This window comes from Pollicipes pollicipes, unplaced genomic scaffold, assembly GCF_011947565.3.
Source record: "Pollicipes pollicipes isolate AB1234 unplaced genomic scaffold, Ppol_2.1 Scaffold_4295;HRSCAF=5057_pilon_pilon_pilon, whole genome shotgun sequence".
NCBI classification, from domain to species: Eukaryota; Metazoa; Arthropoda; class Thecostraca; order Pollicipedomorpha; family Pollicipedidae; genus Pollicipes; species Pollicipes pollicipes.
The window spans coordinates 35,088,238-35,101,504 of record NW_023596461.1 but is presented as its reverse complement, the minus strand read 5'-3'; the positions used below and the strand labels follow the sequence as shown (position 1 = coordinate 35,101,504).

The 13,267-nt window shown below is 62.0% G+C and overlaps 1 protein-coding gene across 9 annotated transcripts in view; it reads right to left on the bottom strand.

Annotated features, from left to right (window-relative positions):
* Positions 1 to 13,267, bottom strand: part of LOC119096304 (ephrin type-B receptor 1-B) — a 93,552-nt gene that overhangs the window by 59,408 nt on the left and 20,877 nt on the right. For all 9 annotated transcript variants that reach the window (XM_037219133.1, XM_037219139.1, XM_037219138.1 and 6 more), the window contains exon 3: positions 4,299 to 4,378. In XM_037219133.1, coding sequence (XP_037075028.1) covers positions 4,299 to 4,378 — 80 coding nt within the window. The remainder of the gene's footprint in view (positions 1 to 4,298; positions 4,379 to 13,267) is intronic.

The following is a 13,267-nucleotide window of genomic DNA, read 5'->3' as shown; positions in this document are numbered from 1 at the left end:
CGGGCGGAGGTTATCCATCAGCGACTCCCACTCCCCAGCGCAGGGCGAAGAAGCGCGGCTGTCGGCGGCGCTGACCTCGCCGACGGCCAGTGACCTTGCTGCCGGTCAGCGGCGCCGGCGGCCCAGCGTGAGAGAGCGGCGGTCGAGATTTCGCCGGCCGGGCGCAGACCGGGCCGTGGGACGTCGCCGCCTCCGCCGCAGACTCCCACGCCGCCGAGCACGCACCGGCTCCGCCCCGGGGGAGCCGCGGAGCACACGGAGCGCGGAGCACACGCGAGGAGACCTCGGGCCCCTGACCTTGGCGCGCACAGCGAGCACGGGCATATACGGGGGAACGCTTGGGTCACGTCCCCAGTGCGTGCAGGAAGTAAGCCTATAAAATAACGCTCGGGGAGCATGTTCATGACGCCCGGCCAGATGCGCTGCGGACTCTCCGCTCATCCCACAGAGACACAGGCAATGGCGACACGACCTGCATGGCACCAGAAACGCCACAAGGATGCTTCATCGCCCGAGACACGGACAGCCCCCCCATCCCCCCCCCTTCACACCCCAAGCGACAGCAGCTGGCGCACGGCGGTTAGCACAGGCAACAGACGAGCACCGACAGTAAAATTAGCCGCGCTTATTAGCACATGTGCCGGCGGTCGACACGGGAGCCATCTGTGAAGGACAGGGATAACGTGCGAAGCGATGGGTGGTGGCCGGCCGCCGCAAGTTTCCAGCTAATTTCTCAGGAATAACGAGCGCCGCTCGGCTGCATCAGTGGGCGCACCCGCGCACTGTTCTCACTAATTAGTGCAAACGGCAGGCGGCGGTGGAGCCGTCGGCTCGGTTGCATATTTATGTGCTCCCTGGCCGGCCGGTGGCCAACCGCGCGGCGAGAGGGTGGCTCAAGCAGAAATCCGGCTCCTGCCAGCCGAGCACGGCACGGCCGCCTCCCACGCTCTGCCCGCCCGGCGCCGACGCCTCCCACGCTCTGCCCCGCCCTGCACGCTTGACCCGGCCCGCCGCCATCTGGGCCAGGCGTTTTTCGTCGACGTTTGAGTCCGACCCGGCATCCACGTTTTTACGTGCGATCCCCATTCATTTTTGCCGATGCAGTTCTGACCGTGATCTCGGTGAAGTGCATTGTCATCCAGTCTCCGCTCGTTTCGTCGCAAAAACTGGCGTACATCTAGCTGCGTGCCCATGAGACTTTCCTTCCCTTTCACTGCAAGATATCGGCAGGCCACGACTGTCTTCCCCTATTTCGACGGAAATGTACCCGCCCGTATCAGCCCTACCAAGTCAACTGATTAGCACAGTTCCTCTGATCAAAGGCCTACTGAAGCACGACATCCATTCTCAGAGAGCAGTCACGCGGACACACAAAGAATGACCTCACAAAACACGACGTACTAATTGGTTGCGTGGCGGAATCCATATCCCGTGGAATGTCAAGTCATCCCAGGCGGGCCCGACTGTCATGTCCAGGGCAGAAATTGTCTCAAGAAACCCACGGATGACGTCATCACGCCGGGACGGTTCTCACCGAGGGTCAGCCTGCCTCTTCTCGGTGCATCTGGCGCCATTTTGGGCATACAACAATGGTGCTGCCCCCCGGCGCAGTTATCAATAACGACGATATGACGTTACCAATCAGGCGGATCGCCCGCCAATAACGATAATTGCAGTGAAGTCCCTCGGCCCCTGACTGCCGCTCGCTCGGCGGGGTTGAATCAGGGCGGGTCCGTCCACGGCGCCAAACGCCACCGCCGGAGCCCGCCTGGCCGTCGCCGCGACGTGCCCACGGCGGCACGCGCGTGCAGCACGCGGCGGCAGCGCACGTGCGCGTGTGTTCCGCGTCAGAGGCGGCCGACAGGCGGGCAGAAATGCGATGCGCTGGGCGTGGCGGCGCGAGCGCGGCGGGAGGGCGGCCGGCATTAGGTGGGCGGCAGGCCGGCGCGGGCCGCCCGGCCAGCTCCGGGCAGGTGATGCACGGCCGCCGCAGGCCGCCACGGCTGCTCGGCCGGCCGGCCGGCGCCGCTCGTCTCGTCCGGCAGGCGGGTGTGGGTCGGCGGGTGGCGACGACGGAGCGGCTCAGTCGATCTATGGGAGGTACGGGGCTGGAGAACGGTTCACAGTTGAAAATTGAGGATGCTGAGGGTTTTCCAATAAAACAAAAACATGCACACAGATCAGAACCTACTCCTGCAAACTTATTTATTGTCAGCAAGGTAATGCTACACTGCAGCAGCGTACCATCTACAATAACTTAAGACGTTCTGTTTAGAAAGTCGTTTAACAGCATTCGCAAATCACCTGAACCGTTGTCAGCTTTTGCACTCGAAAGTAATAAACCCCAATAATTTGATGCTACATATTCGTGGGTGGGACAAATAGGAGGTCGGACATCGGACGTCGTCGAACCCTTGCGAACGTCCACATCAGTGCCGTCGCGGGCTCGAGAGATAGTGACGGAGTACCGAGAGAGCTTAAGTCAATTGAGATAGCCAACTGGTCGTGGTGGCCTGCCTGACAAGTGACATAAATACATATAATGCATTGGGTTGGCAAAAGTGCCGTCGAGATAAGGGAGATACGCGTAAAGCGAGACCAGGGAAATCCAAAAGAACGAGAGTGGGTGACGGAGATAGCAAGAGTGGAAGAGCAGGGATAAACGAGTGAGCGCCAAGCCACCAACACTAAGGATATTCGAACGGTACGTCGACAGCGAGGAGGCAGATCCGCAGAGAGACACGGGCAAGGGAAAGTGGCGCAGGGCCTCCATGACCCACAAACTTCAGCGGCGCGGCCCGCCCGCGTCACTGCGGCGCCCGCGGCAATGGCGGCGCGGTATGGCGTCATTGTGGCGCGCGGAAACGGCGCACAAGGCGCGCCGGCGCCTGGTACGGAGCCACCCGGTTAGCTCTGATTACTGTCCTGGGGGGAAATACGACTGGTCGTCGCGCAGAGTGCGGGAAAGTCGGCTCACCAGCCGCCCTCTCTCGCGGAAGCCCGACCCTGCCGCGGCGCACCGGCGACTCCCGGTCCTCAGGAAAGTGCGACGCGGCTTGGACAAACCATCCCACGCCGCGATCGCTGGTCCCAGCGCCGGACCCATGCGCTCGTCATTGTGCGGCTGGCGCGGCGCGGCGCGTCGTGCCCGTCTCAGCAGCGGCGCACGGGGGCCGTATTTACCCGATCGCCGGCGGGCGCCGCTTGCATCTGCAACACCGCACCGCTGCAATCCGTCAAGCCTGGGCTGGCCGGCCCCGGCGGTCGGGCACCCTGCCCTGCCCCGCGGCCGGCGCCGCCTGTTATTTTGCCGGTGCCCGGCGCGCCGTATTAGTTTATACTCCCGCGTTAACGCCAAATGATGATATACATGCGGAGCGATTTACTGCGGCAATAAGCGACGCGTTCCGGCACGTCACGCCGGATACCGCCGCCGCCCGGAGAACGCCGGGCCCGGACGACGCCTGCACCGCTGCTCTTCAATTGACAATTACCCGCTCAACACAATGATTAATGCACACGGACTAATTGACTAGAGGCGAGAATAAATCTCCGTGCGGCGCCGGCGGTCCCCAGAGCCGCGAGCGCGGCCGCCCGCCGGCCTCGCCCGCGTCCCCGTCCGCCGCCCATTTCTCTTCCCTTATGGTCGAGCTCGCATCCCTCGCGCTCTCTCCGCGCATCGCTCTCGCTCTCGCGCTCTCATCTATTCCCTCACTTAGCGGTGCTAAAGAAATACATGGGGCTCGCATGAGGAAGAAGAAGATGCTCCGGGCGACCGGGGCCAGGGCGGCGTACATTCCAATTAAGGTATACAGAGTCAGAGGTAATAACGCTGCTAAGAATGAGTTATACGGTGGTATATAAAGTTTATGAGACAGCCACGAGGAGAGGCCCGGCCAGATAGCGGGAACGAGAGAGTGTGGTTGAGCGAGCAAGAAAGAGAGAGAGAGAGGGTGTCTGATATAGACGAGATAGAGACGCTTATATGGAGGAAATGGACCAAGTAGGAAAGACAGAAAACAAATACTACAAGGGAATGTGGAATGGAGATAAATGAAAGCACTTTACGGCGGGGGAAAGTGAGTCTGGCCGGCTGATAGGGAACGATATACAGAGAAAGGCAGGGCACCCAGGAGACTCAAGTGGCACGCTGCGAACTCCTCGAATCCCAGGCGACCTCACAATCGAAACAGATTGAATACGTCGGGCGCTTCCGAGGCGGACGGCAGGCCGAGGCTGTCCGGGCGCCGGAAGCTCCAGCGACGACACCCGGCTGCCCAGCGATGGCAGGTACTCACCCCAGGCGTTTTGGACTGCGGTCCGAACGGGTATCTCGTCCAGTCCAGCATGTTCTCCTGCGTCGTGTCCAGCAGGCCCACTGCAACAGACAGGAGCGCAGTGTCACAGACGGCTTGGGTCGGAGCGCCTCACAAAGCTCGACCTCAGACTTCAAGCACGGCGACATCGCACGGGAAGAGCACCAAATGGCGCGCATATAAATCGTCCAGCCAAGTCAATGCCGCGTCACGGCGCCGCCGTCCGCCAGGGCGACACCGGGTGCGCGCCGGACGGAATGCAGGGGCGCGGGAGGATCGGGGGGGGGGGGGGAGGGGGCACCCGTGCGGGCCTGCAGTCGGCTTGAGCACGCCGGTCGGGCCGCTGGACGCTCCTCGAGCACGCCCCGGTGCGGTCTGTTCACACAGCGCGGCCGGCAGTCGCGGCACGTATCACCCCGCTGTGGTCGGCGGCCGCGCCTCCTGCAGCGGCTGGAACGGCGGCGTGCAGCCGAGGCTTTCGCAACGACGGAGCCGGCGGGTCGCGCGGACGGCCTGTGTCCGCCCACTGGCCGCCCGATGTCGCGGGGTCGGGAGACGAGGACGCGTCCCGCCGCTGTCGGACTCCGCCAGAGATCCGACTGGACCACGAGGGCATTCAGTTAGGCGAAGGCGCCGCTGGAGAGGGTCCTCTGCCAAGGAAGACGCCATGTTTCTCCGGCGGTTGGAGCGTGCCCGCCTACAAAAGCTCGAGTTGCGGACCGGTTCGCTCCCGGTGAGCCCACGTGGAAATGTATGAGAAGAGCCAAGTGACCGCCGGAACGGCCGCGCCAGCACCGGCTGAGGCGGTTAATGCTCCTGACGCCGTTAGCGCCCCCACGCACGTGCGTCGTGCGACACAGGCGTTCACGCCGGCTCGCGCTGCAGACGCCCCAGCGGCGCCCCCCGTCGCGCGCCGCGTCATTCTGCCGCGGTGACCACCTCGGCGCCGCACAATAGAGATACCGGGCCCCAGCCGCGATCTGCCGACCGGCCGCGATCATAAACCGTGCAACGCAACACTGCCGACGGGAAATAAAGCTGCAGCGCCGGTCGGGCTCCTGACCGCAGAGGTCACTCTCCAGCGGCGCGGCGCGGCGCCGTCGACCTAACGGGTCCTCGGCTAGCGCCGCCGCCAGTGGGTCGGCCGGCCGCCGCGCCGCCTCCGACGCCCGGTGGGGGGCGCGGCGCCCCACCCGGGGGTTGCCGGAGGCGCGGCGCCCCACCCGGCGGCCGAAGCTAGACCGGCTGGCCGCCGCCGCCGCTGATTTGTGTGTGGCCCGTCGCGGCCGTCAGATTCAGCTATCGGCCCATTATTTTCTCACCCTTTCTCCTGCGATGGTATCGGCCTGCGAGCCGTGTCCAAGGCCGGCAGGCGTCGGGCGCGTCACGCGCCGCGCCGCGCCGCTGCCGGGCGGTGCGGCGGCCAGGAAGCGCGGGGAGACCGCTGCCGCTCAGGTGGCCAGCCGGAACCGGTGCCCGGCCACCCGGTCCCAAAACGGCCCGGTTTGCTCATGATTTGCGGTGCCGCGCGCTGCGAAACACCGCCGCAATGACTCGGCCGCGCGGCGCAGTGATAAACATCGCTTTCCGCGAAGTGAACAAAGACGTGGCAGCTCAAGCATGCAAGCCCTGGGAAACTGGCCGGCGCATTTTCGCAGCGGTGCCTTTGACCGATCGGACACACCGACCCGGCCGGAGGCGCAGCCTCCCGCAGACGTGCCCTGCACACATCCATCTCCACTGGCAGCCTCGCGGCTAATTAATTTCTTACTTAATTTTTAGTGCCCAGTCCTTGCTACCAGGACCGGCCTCCAATAACTCGTGGGCGAGTCCACGCAGCGATCGGAGGGGAGGAACGACGCGAGCTGTCGAGAGACCAACGGACCTGTGTTCGTCGTCACACCAGCGTGTAGCGCCCAACCCGCCGATTGCCACTCGTACCGCACCCCGTCCGGCACCGACACATCGGCGGGAGGAACGCATCGAAGGCGACGCCGCGGAGCGCCGGCCCGGCCGCCCCTCGGCGCCGCGTGGACGCGCCCGGTCGGCCGTCAGATGAGACAGCGCAGGGTCGGCCCGGCGCCGAGGAGTAACGGTCCGGACCGCCGACGGTCGCGGCGCAGCACCATTCTTCGGCCGCCGCGGCGCGTCGCTCCATGCCGCCAGCCGCCGTCGGCCCGGCGCGAGCGCGCGTCCTCGCCGCCCACGGCTGCCCGTTGTACATCCGCGCCAGCGCTGCTGGAATCGTGCCCGACGTGGACACTAAATCCCGAAGGAGCTCATAACGGCGCCAGAGTCGCGCGAGAATCACGTGTGTTTGATGATATAAACACCCCGCAAATATCGGCCGTGATGAGTGACGTGGAAATAAACAAACAGCCGGAATACCTCTTGACTGGCGGATGGGTCCCACCGGGCCCAACCGAAAATACTCGTGGCGCCATCGACGTCTACCGACCACCTAGCTTGCCCAGCCCATGACGGCCAACGCAACACTTTAGCTTCTCTAAGAGATCCCTGGATTGCCGAAAGAAAGAAACGTCAAGCCCCAATCTTCAAAGACCCCTTTTTCTGAGCGGAGTGTCGCGCCAAAGAAAGATAGTTAAACTTCAGCAGGTAAGCCAAAAAGAACTCCTCCCGGCGCTATCATTCGATCACTGCGCGATAAACAAGAAAGGCGGAGCGGCGTTCGGCCTGGGCCGTCGGAGCCACCGGTCGGCCTCCCGGCGACCTTTCCTCAGACTTTCGCCCGCCAGTGGCCGCCCGCGGCCGAATCAAAACAGACGGCGGCAGGACGCCGTTTCCGGCCGGGCAGCGTCGCCGCCCGCGACGCCGATCGACTACAATGAACGGCGACATGGATTGCGTCCAAAATGACAGAAGTAACGCGAAAATAACAGGACATTAGCGGCGGCGGCAGGGGCGGCGTCAGCGGCGCATTTCAAGCGGGGAGGGGGGGGGGGGGGTGAGACGCGAGGCGGCGACGCTTCCGACACCGTCGCGTGGGAAGCTCGCGCTCGCGCGGCCATTTAACGACGGCGTCGCCTCGGGCCGTACGCAGCCGCGCTCTCTCCCACGCCGAGCTCGGCGCGCGCGCGACACGCCGGCAGCAGCGCGGCGGCGGCGAGCTGGCCGATCGCGCGACGAGCCCGCTCGGCGGAGCGAGGCGCCGCTCCACCCCAATCTGCTCATCAGGACTGCTTCGCAGCCCGCCGGCACGCAGCGGCGCGAAGCACGAGACGACGCCGGCCTGCCGCCGCCGAAAGCGATCACCGCCCGAGCGGCAATCAAGCGCGATCCGGCGCTGGCGCTTCGTTCGCGCCCGCCCGTCCCCATCCTTCTGGTTTATAACGTCATCCATTTCCGCCGTCCGCGCGCTCGAGACGGCGTCCTGGCGACGCGGCGGCGCGCCCGGCTCGTCCGGCTCTTCCCGGCGAAGGAAAAATGGAAATTAAAACAAGCAGCCGGATAATTACTCGGAAGTAGTCGTCACGCGCCAGCCTCCAGGTCGTGATGAAGAGGCGACAGCGCTGCCAGGTTGAATATTCATGACAGCCGGCTGGTTTACACGACGGCAGACCGCCGTCTGTCGGCAAGTCAACGAGCCTGACAGGCGGCGGCGCTTCCTTGTCACGGCCGCCGAATAAGCCATAAATACAGGACAGAGGTGCACAAGAAGACGGGAGACGCGTCCATAAGACGGACGTGGTTTTGGCATGTAATTCCGTGTCGATGAGCTTTAATTTCGGCCGGGGCTTCTGCACTTAGGGTGTGGAAGCTGTGCAGGAGTGGGCTGAAACAGGCAAAGATGTTGGTAATCTCAGTCATGCCCTTTCCCTCCTCTCACAAGTCTTAACATGTCCACCCATAATGGTTCAAAAAACGAAAAAACCTAATGCATCCTTTTGACATCATGCTACGGCGCCGGAACATCTTTGCTGCTTTACCTCTACCTGGCATCAACAACAAAAATGGCAAATTCCATTCGCTTCCGTGACGAGCAGACCCTGTCGACAGATCATACAAACAGACGAGAACAGCTTAGACAGGAAAACACCTTATCTGCGGGGCATTTGTTTTCCGTTCATTCGGTCGGACACGTCACTGACGTATCAGCCGGCCAATCAGCTGTTTTTCGGGGTCCGCCAGTAGGTTAGGCATGCTGCCGCTCCAGCCGGCTGCAGCCGTCCGTCCCTCCGCCGCAATATCGCGCCTTCTCTGACACGCTCGCCGTCTGAGGGCTCGCTTTCTCGCCCGGCCCGGGCCGGTCCACCAGCCCGACGCTGCCGGTGTTTTTTTTTCTGCGATGGGTCGCGTCGGCTCGGGCGACGGCCAACGCCGCGTTGTTTTCCGCCCAAGAGGGCGCTGAAGTCCGACAGAAGTTTACGGGCGAGACAAAAGAAATTACGGGACGTGTGAATTTACAAGGCGCGGCGTGGGATGGAGAGAGAAATTCGTCCGCGATGGCGAGCAGTCGCCACGCAGGAAAAGATCACGTGATGATGGGTGGAGGGCGAATGAATTGGCCGATATCTGATGAAGACAGGCCGGTGCGGGGTCGAGAACCAGCAGACATACCGGGCTTCAAAGTGGGTGAAAGTAGGTATCATGGCCGTATTGTAATTATACATCAAGATCACATTTTGAACTATATCATACTCTTCTCAAAGCGCTGCAAACGCAAGCACAACTTAAGAGCAGTTTGGTCTTTCGCAAACAATGGTACGAACAGCCAAACTTCATATTCAAAATCAGCGTATATGAATTATGAGCGTTTTGACAAAAGCGGCTATTTCGGCAAAATTAGCCAGCCCGTGGTGTGCACATGCTTGTGGGATGATTTCACCATAAGAGGCCGGCTCACCATCCGACGACAAAACATACCGAAGCAGAAGTGCGTTTTAAATTCATAGATCAGGGCAACGTTAATACCAAGACGTCTCGTCTGTCAGGGAACGGTTCTCATGCATCGTGTTTGGCTATTAATGCGTCAAGAGCTCAGGTAGCCTTTGACAGGACAGTTCCAGACATAATCGAACACGTGATCTTGCAAAGCGCCAGGGTTATCCACCGCGGTACGCCATCCAAGTCAAAACGCCACAACGATTATGCAAAGCACAAAACGCGCGGACAAACAGGCCCACCGCCTGCATGTGATCGACGAAGGCATTGCATTTCGCGGCACGTGCCTCACATCGGGCACAACCTTCGGATCGAGTCTGCTTCATCAATGCAGCGGTATTCCAGACAGGCCACCGGAGTTTTACATGGAAACGCTGCTGGTCTTAGCCGCACGAACCGGCGCGCCGTCTGCCTTCCAAAGCCTGCCGCCCCTTCAAAGCCCACGGGACCCGGTGGCATCTGCCGCCGGCAACTGAGAGCGATTTTTTGCTCAGCCGGACCAGCCAGTATCGTCGTCTGAGACGTGCCCGGTCGGGCAAGGCCTGACCTGACCCCAGCGCCAGCCGCCAGCAAATTAACCCTTCCGTCTTTCACGGCCCGATCATTTCCCTATCACGCGTCCGGCCGCGCCGAAAAATTAGCCCCCACAACCGCGCATTAGCTGGTTCGTGTTGGCCAGTTTTTACGCCGGTCCGGACGCATTATCACACTCGGGCCGAAGCGGCGCCGCGCCGCCGTGGGGGCCGCGCCCGGCCCACATCGTTTTTCGCGCCCGCGGTCGTCGACGTCGGTTGCAGATTTTTGCACCACCGCGCGCGACGCGCGGGCCAGTTTTTGCAATGTCTCAATTAGGCGCGCGATGAGAGCGGCGCGGTCGTCTCCGCGCGAGTGGCAAAGCGTTTCCACGGTCTCCAGCCGCGTCTCGGTCGTCTCCGGCCCGAGCCGGCCAGCGTTAATATACTGCAGTGGTGCGACCCCCGTCCCGTCAAAGGCCATGATGAAAGTGAGGATTTATGACGATTTATCTGCATTTTTCAGGGGCGATAAATCCTCGCCACCAATAAGTGGCAGCCGTGCGTGTGATGTCGCCGAATGGAGCCTTCCACTCGGCGACAGACTCGTATGATCTGGCGCCGATGATAATGCGCTAATTGAATTCCAATGGCGGATATTGCATGAACTCCCAGGCTGGTAATGGCTCGACAACGAACATATTGCCCGATAAACGGGAGGGGGCAACTGGCATGGTAAAGCATCCCCCTCGTGCCAATTTTAATACAGACCAATTACAGCGCCCACTTGCGTCCCTATATCATCTTAATGGCACACTCTAATTCGTTTATTAATCTCGTCCCTAATCCGGGAGCCACTACACAATTAAAGATACATTAAAACCGTTTGCATCCAGCACCCCGTCCATGCGCCCTTTGGCTATATGTTATCATTCGCCTCCGGACTGGACTGCCATCTGATACTGGGGAATAATTGTACTATTTGTCTCTATCATGAGAGGTCAAAAATCTCGGAAGCCATTTCCCGTCGGCAAAATGGCGCTTTACGAGCACCTGTTCAGAAGCCGAAACCGTGGCCTCACCAGTGAAAACTGCAGGACTATTTACTACCTGTTGAACCCGGGCTTGTGGTGATTTACGACAGCGAACACCGCCTCAAAATCCTCAACATGCGCAGAAAATGTCGGCCTACCCACGACCTGTCGCGAACACGCGTACATAGATGTCGCAGCGGCTTATAAAAAAGTCTCCTTTGAATGGGCCGCCGGTTCCGGACGGCACGCGCGGCGGCGGCTTAAAAGCCGGGCCATCGCGCCGGGTCGGCACAGCTGTCAGCCGCCAGCCGCCCAGCCGAACGCAGCCTCAGACAAAGCCAAGCCACCGCCGCAATTTTTAGATAGCGAAGCGATTGTGCCCGGGGGGCCAGCGCCGACTTTGAGCCAGGGCGCCCAGGGGAAATTTGGTAAACAGGATTTAGGAGCTGAGCGCTCGGGGCTTCGGCCAGGCAGGTCACGAGCGCAGATAGCGAGCCTGGTCTGCGGCTAGATTCAGCCGACAGTGGTACGCCGGTCCGTAAAAGCCAGCAGGCGTGCCGCGATACAATGGCTAATTGGACGTAAACGTTTGCCAGTTCCAGAAACTACACGTAACTCTCAGCTCTAGTTTCTCCGACACAAAGGGAGGAATGCGCATTGTCCCGGCATCCGGACATGTCGGATGGTGACGTTTGACGTGCGACAGTTACTAAAGTTGGACTTGACACCGTCAGGGCTGCGCCGGAACAGGTTTCCTGACACTCGCTCGTCTTGTAACGTTGCCACGTCACTCAAGTCCAGTGTTTTCGTCTCAGTTCTTGATGTTGGAGCAGTGAGCTTTAGCAAATAATTAGTACAGGCCTGGACATGTGAGAGATTGACAGCCGGTGATGCACATAGCCAAACTAAGTCCATAACTAACCTTACACGTGTCAGGCCTACACGTATGCAAAACGTGAGAGGCATTGGCAGCAATACGTCAATACATAAGGAATTACGACTTATCTGTGACTGTACCTCGAGCTGTCATGTAAGCGTTAAAGCGCTCCATGAAATTCAGCGAACTTATGACAGCCATGCACGGGTTGATTTCTGCCGCTTTAAAATTAACGTAATTCAGGAAACGTGGAGACTAAGCTCTACGTCATAGCCCACAAAGTGTGCAAAGCACAGAAGCCCGACAAGGAAGCCAGCCCCCTTCGCTTACCATGGCCGACTCGGCTCAGCTGTCTCGCCGTCCAGCTGTCGTGTCACGCGGACACCCGACACTCAGCGCCGACCCTCACACGCGGCTCAGCCTCCTGACGCGCCCGTCCCTCCCCACCGCCCGTCGCAGACACCGGGGTGCAGCCAAACATCAGCAAACGGAAGAGAGAGAGAGAGCCGGCAACAGCAGGCGAACGCCGGGCACCAGGCGACAGGGCGACACAACTTGATCCGTTTCCAGGCCGTCTGCGCTGACCTGTCGCGTGGGAGCGGAGCAGAGTGGAACGGCGTGCACACGAGCGAAGTCAGGAGACAGCGCCGCCTCACGCCGCGCGGTCGACGCCGTCGGGGCCGCTCCTTCGCCTTTGTTTACGCTGTCAAGCCGGGCAGGTGGAGGCGCCGTCATCTTTTTATCTGCGCCGACCGTCGCCCACGCGGCCCGTCCGAGCCGCCGCGGCAGCTGGCCGTCGGACTGCGCCGCGTCGCCTGTGCGGTCCGTCCACCTGTGACGCCCGACGCCAGAGCTGCGCGCCTGACGGACAGGCGCGGCGGCCGAACAAACGGGGCCTGCATCGCGGCGGGCGCCGGCGCGGAACACGGCGGGCGCAGAACACGGCGGGCGCGGCGACGGCACGCGGTGACGGACGGCACCGGAGCCGGGAGCCGGGAGTCGGGAGCCGGGACCGACGCCGGTCGCGTCGACAGGCCACGGAGCCGCTCCCCGCAGACGACAGAGGAGACAAACGGTGGGATCCGTCGCGACATCCGGCCAGCGCCGGGTGGATATGGCTGGAGCGTGCGGCATGGCAGGTCTGGCAGCCACAGTCGCGGCAACTTCCGTAAGAATTAACATGAGTTTAGCATTTCCCATTGATGGCTTCTGCTTCCGGCGGCTTTGCCACGCCGGCTTCCCCGAACATTCTCAACTCTGGCGTTGGCATTCTCAACCGCGGCCGGAGCCCGGCGGGAACCTCCTCGGCGTGGCCGTCTCGTCTCGGGGCGGCGCGCGGCGGCCGCTGTTCGTTAGTGACGCCTCTCGAGAGAAGCCGCCGGCGCCGACCGCTCGGTGATGAGCCGACGTGGACAAAGGCGGCGGCGGCGGCGGCGGCGGCGGCGCGGCTCGCGCGCGGCCTCCGCCGCTGAGGGCGGATCAGGGCCGCCGGTCCGTCGACCTCGGCCGAGCCGGGCGCGCCGCCGTCGCCGACCGTCCGGCTCATGACACCCAGAGATCAACTCCCGCTACGGCCCCTGGTCCCCGGGTCGATCCGCGGAAGGCGCCGCGAGTCGGCCAGGGAAG